The sequence below is a fragment of the Callorhinus ursinus genome, unplaced genomic scaffold (genome assembly GCF_003265705.2).
Source record: "Callorhinus ursinus isolate GAN/ISIS: 27379988/994484 unplaced genomic scaffold, GSC_fseal_2.0 scaffold3958, whole genome shotgun sequence".
NCBI classification, from domain to species: domain Eukaryota; kingdom Metazoa; phylum Chordata; class Mammalia; order Carnivora; family Otariidae; genus Callorhinus; species Callorhinus ursinus.
Genome location: NW_027401012.1, coordinates 1 through 4,706, shown reverse-complemented (window position 1 = coordinate 4,706; position 4,706 = coordinate 1). Strand labels below are relative to the sequence as shown.

The following is a 4,706-nucleotide window of genomic DNA, read 5'->3' as shown; positions in this document are numbered from 1 at the left end:
GTGACGGTGATGGTGATGTTGTACTCGGCCTGGCTCTCTCTGTCTAGCTCTCCTTCTGTTACTAGCTTGTAGAAATTCTCAACGGAAGGTTTCAGAGTGAATGGAACATCGTCCTGGATGGAACAAACCACCTCCCCATTGTCCCCAGAGTCTCGGTCTTGAATACTGAAAAGAGCTATTGTGGTCTCAGGGGAATTTTCTGGGATGGCGCTTATAAGTGAAGCCACCGTCAGTTCTGGGGTGTTGTCATTTATATCCACCACCTCTATTATGACAGTACATTTTCCAGAAAGACCTGCCCCGTCAGAGGCCTTAATATCCAGCTCATATGATATAATTTTTTCAAAATCTAGTTCCCTAATTATTTTAATTTCTCCTGTGAGTTCATTAAGTGCAAATGTCCTACTAATCTCTTCATCACCGTAAAAAAATGAATAGAATACTTGGCCGTTTGTTCCTGTGTCTAAATCTCTAGCTGAAACAGTGACAATAAGAGATCCCAGAGGACTGTTTTCCAGGATCTGCACACGATAGAGTGGCTGCACAAACTCAGGGGCATTGTCATTGATGTCCAAGATATCAATGAGGACCAAGGCTGTCCCAGTTTTGGGAGGAACTCCACCATCTACTGCCAGGAGAGTTAACCTAAGCTCAGGCTGCTCCTCTCGATCTAGGGCTTTGTCCAGAACCAGTTCCGGGTATTTCCTGCCTTCACCGCTATTGCGCGTAAGAACGTGGAAATGGGAGTTGGGATAAATGGTGTAGTTTTGAATATTATTGATACCTACATCCAAATCTTGTGCATTTTTCAGGGGAAACACAGTCCCTGGAAGAGTATTTTCCATGATTTTCAAAATCATTTCTGCTTCTGGGAACACAGGGGAATTGTCATTTATGTCAGTGACCAAAAGCTTATACCTATATACCTCTAAAGGTTCTTCCAGTAACACCTGGAATTGAAGTACACAAGGCTCAGTGGGGCCACACAGTTCCTCCCGATCCAGTTTCTCATTTACTCGCAAATCTCCAGTCTGAAGGTTCAGCTGAAAATATTTTTTGTCATTTGTAAAAATGATCCGAGCCCTCCGCCAAGAGAGCTCTTTTACCGCTAGCCCTATGTCCTTTGCTAGATTGGCCACAAAAGAACCACTCTCTGTTTCTTCAGCAATACGGTAATCTTCCTGCTCCGCCCAAGTGTGAGCCAGCAAAACAAAGAGAAGAACTTGCCTTAGTCTAGGAAAGCGTTCCTTTTCAGCCTCCATTTCTCCAACGCCAAAAGTCTTTAGAATCTGAGTGCCTGTTTGGTCTTTAGGCAGTCCCCTCCGGGAGTCAATCCCTGACGCAAGGTAATTCCGTAAGGAATTATCTTCTCTTACATGTGTGTATGACTGCCCGAACAGTAACCATCCGCAGGTCTGTTTTTCGCAGCCTTAGCTTACAGCGCCACCATGTGTTGTACTTAAACCTAGTTTGCTGAAATTGCTCCAAAACCCATCAGACTTAACTTTGATTTACACACAAAAACAAACCACAGATTATATATGGGATGATTTATAAATAAAATGATAACTTCTGTTTTCCTATGAGATTATGAATGTGGAAATGGTGCCAGACACGTTGAGAAAGGATGCAAAAACAAAGCCAACTGTATTTGTTTATTCAACAAATGCTTATCAGTTTCATGTTATATGTCAGACACTGTACTAAGTGCTGGGAATACAAATACCTTCTCTGAACTAATGGAGTTTACAATATAATGTCTACTATATTGTATAATCTCTGCTCTCCAGGGAAATTGACTAGAAAATGATGTGTAGCTATCCGTCTATTCCTAAACAAAGAATATACATAATTAAACTCAACTCACTGCCAGCACAGTAGATGAAAAGACTCATTCACATGTTTCAGGAGTATAAACTTAAGTGATAGACCAGCTAGAACTAGTTTATTATGCAAACTCAATAGAAAGCTTAAGGGGTTGTGGATGACTCATTTGTAAATACTGTCTAAGGAGAATATCTCTGTACCTCTGTGAGCATGTTGTATTGACTTGTTCTATTGTCCAAAACAATTTATAAAGACATCTATATTTATTCCTAAAACCAAGATACTCACATGTTGAAGCAGAGATTCACTGAGATCTTGAAAAGTAGGATAGTCAAGATCATAAAAATAAAGGGCTGACGTTAAAGTAATAAAGGGCAGAAGAAAATAAGTTGGATTCATCTGAAAGAGCATGTAAAACTTATATCAAGTAAGGAAGATTGCAACTCATTTTTAGCAAGCAACTCACGTGTCCCTTATGGATAGCTTGAGATCCTGGCATCCTAGCATGAAACTGAAGTTCTTTTACGTCTATCAATGGGAAAAATATCTGTAGTAGGGGGCCTGGGTCTCTCCAGCTGCATCAAACTTTAGCCAAAATTTTAATAACGTTTAAATAATAGACACTATCACGTATTCTGGCACACTAATACCTAGCTAACTGGGAAAATAGCATGGGCCAAGTATAAAAATTGTGTTGCATATTAGTTTAACTCTATTAAAGGTACGAATCACTCAAATCAATATTCTATTTTAGAATGTTTTCCTCTACATAGTGAAACAAATTGATTATGTAAACTCAAAATATGGGAACATGCTGTTGACAGTTAAAATCTAATAGATAATTTCCTTTTAGAAAGGTCTTGGTCATGGACCAGACTCTATTATGGAATCAAATGTCCAAGAAAATGTGCCCTTAGTGTCCATGCAGTTTTTAAAATATTAATAGATAGAAGCTGGTACCTATGTTGGTAAGTGAATGGATCAAAACTAGTTTTTCATTCCCATCTGTATCTCTCAGATAAATTTTGTCTTTATTTTCTTTTCTAAGGAGAAAGTTTTATGCCCATATACTTGGCAGGAAGCTTGAATTTTTTTTCCCGAGTGTTCTAGTAATAGAGTATGTGTCAATCAAATTGCTATTAATGAAATCATGAATTAACCCATATAATCTATAAATTGGATTATTTCTAGATCCTGAAGATTTTACATTAGATGATAAAATAATTCTGCTAACATTGAACTCAGTTATTTTTAAAAGAAAGAGATGATAAGGAAGGTATGATGTATAGACATCCAAACAATAACAATTTCAGTGTTACTTTTTAAAACTAATCCTGGAGAACAAAATAAATGGAGGGAAACCTGTTAAAATATTCCATAAAATCTTTTGTAGTATCTTTCAGTTGAAAGAGCTCATAAATTGTTTACAAAATTAAGTTTTATAACAAAATTTTCTAGTATACATTAGTTATCTCTAAGCTTGTACATTTTTTATTCCATTTATTGATTATGTTAATATTAAAAGCCTGCAATAACAGACCTAGGTTTTATGGTAAATAGTCTAATTGAGTACTCAAGATTGCATGTATCTTTTCTGACTCTTTTGGTTTCAAGAAGTGCACTCTCCCCATGATAGGTTAAATAAAGGAGTTTTATTATTAGGAAACTGGAGTTTTACTGTAGGGCTCAAGGACAATTAGACAATGGGGACTTAGGAACCCTGGAATCAGGAACTGACAGGTCTACAACCAAGTGACTCTTAGTCTCTTTTGTTTCTTAGGCTTCTGCTTCTACCACTCCCTTATTCCTTCTCATTTTCCTTCCATTTCTCCTTTCTTTCCTCCCTCTCTACATGCCATTCTGTGCTGCCAACCTACACAAGTGTAAACATGGCTACCTCAGCCCATACTTAATATTTATTTCCTAGTTACGAGCAATCAAGAAAAAAAATAGATGAACTACATCATAATTACAAACTTAGGGACTTGGAGAATGTGACTATTCCTACTTTAATCAGGAGTCTATAACAAGACCAATAAAAAATGACTGAGAGAGGTAAAGAAAGGTATAATAAACATCTCAGCAGTGATTGCTTCCCTTGGGAAGTCTCAGGAAGTTCTCAGACAAAAGTGTGGGCTGGATATATATATTAATCCAAACAAGATTAGAATTTATTTTAATACAACATCTACCAGCAATACACACCATTCTCAAAATGTTTACAAAGAAAAATACCTAAGTGCAGAAAAATTACTCTGAAGTATTTGGCAGAAAAGTAGAATGGTAAGACTGATTATGCTTTTTAAAAAAGAAATCTAAATAAGACAACATCTTAGAAACCATGCATGGTTTTTATTTATACCATGCATTTTCCTCTATCGAACATATAAAAACTGTTTCAGTGAGAGGATCTAGAGCTCAGAACACCCAAAGAATGTGGCTGAGCCTAGTGTGTCCTTAAGCTTGAAGGGAAAATGCTGTATATTTGAATAAATTATTTGAGGTTGCATTTTGGAAGAAAGACCAAGCAAATCCTAGCTCCCTTAATTTTTTCCACAGTTAGTATAAAAAACAGCAGAAAACAAATCATTAAAACTTCTGTGAAAATTCTTAAGTAAAATGAAGTTACCCAAAACAAAGAATTTTACATTACAATGAATACATTTTACAAAGAAATAGCGCTCACTATAAAAGTTCTGCACAATAATCAAATCCCTAAATGAACTCAAAGCCATTCTTAAAAGTGTGGCTTTCCTCCGTTTTATGTTCCGGGGGAGGGAGGTTGGGGATTGCCGGTTTAAGGAACTTGAACTCTCTGGTCCCAGATCCTCGCCTCAGACACACCTCGTACTGGTAGCTGTGGGACAGGGTCCCCGCGC

At 37.2% G+C, this 4,706-nt stretch overlaps 1 protein-coding gene across 1 annotated transcript; it reads right to left on the bottom strand.

Moving 5' to 3' along the window:
* Positions 1-5: 5 nt before the first annotated feature.
* Positions 6-4,700, bottom strand: LOC112817920 (protocadherin beta-15-like; the record flags this gene model as incomplete). The annotated part of the gene is made up of 1 exon (XM_025865231.2): positions 6-4,700. A coding segment is annotated over exon 1 (1,257 nt), but the record flags the coding sequence as incomplete, so codon positions are not given.
* Between the last annotated feature and the right edge of the window lie 6 nt (positions 4,701-4,706).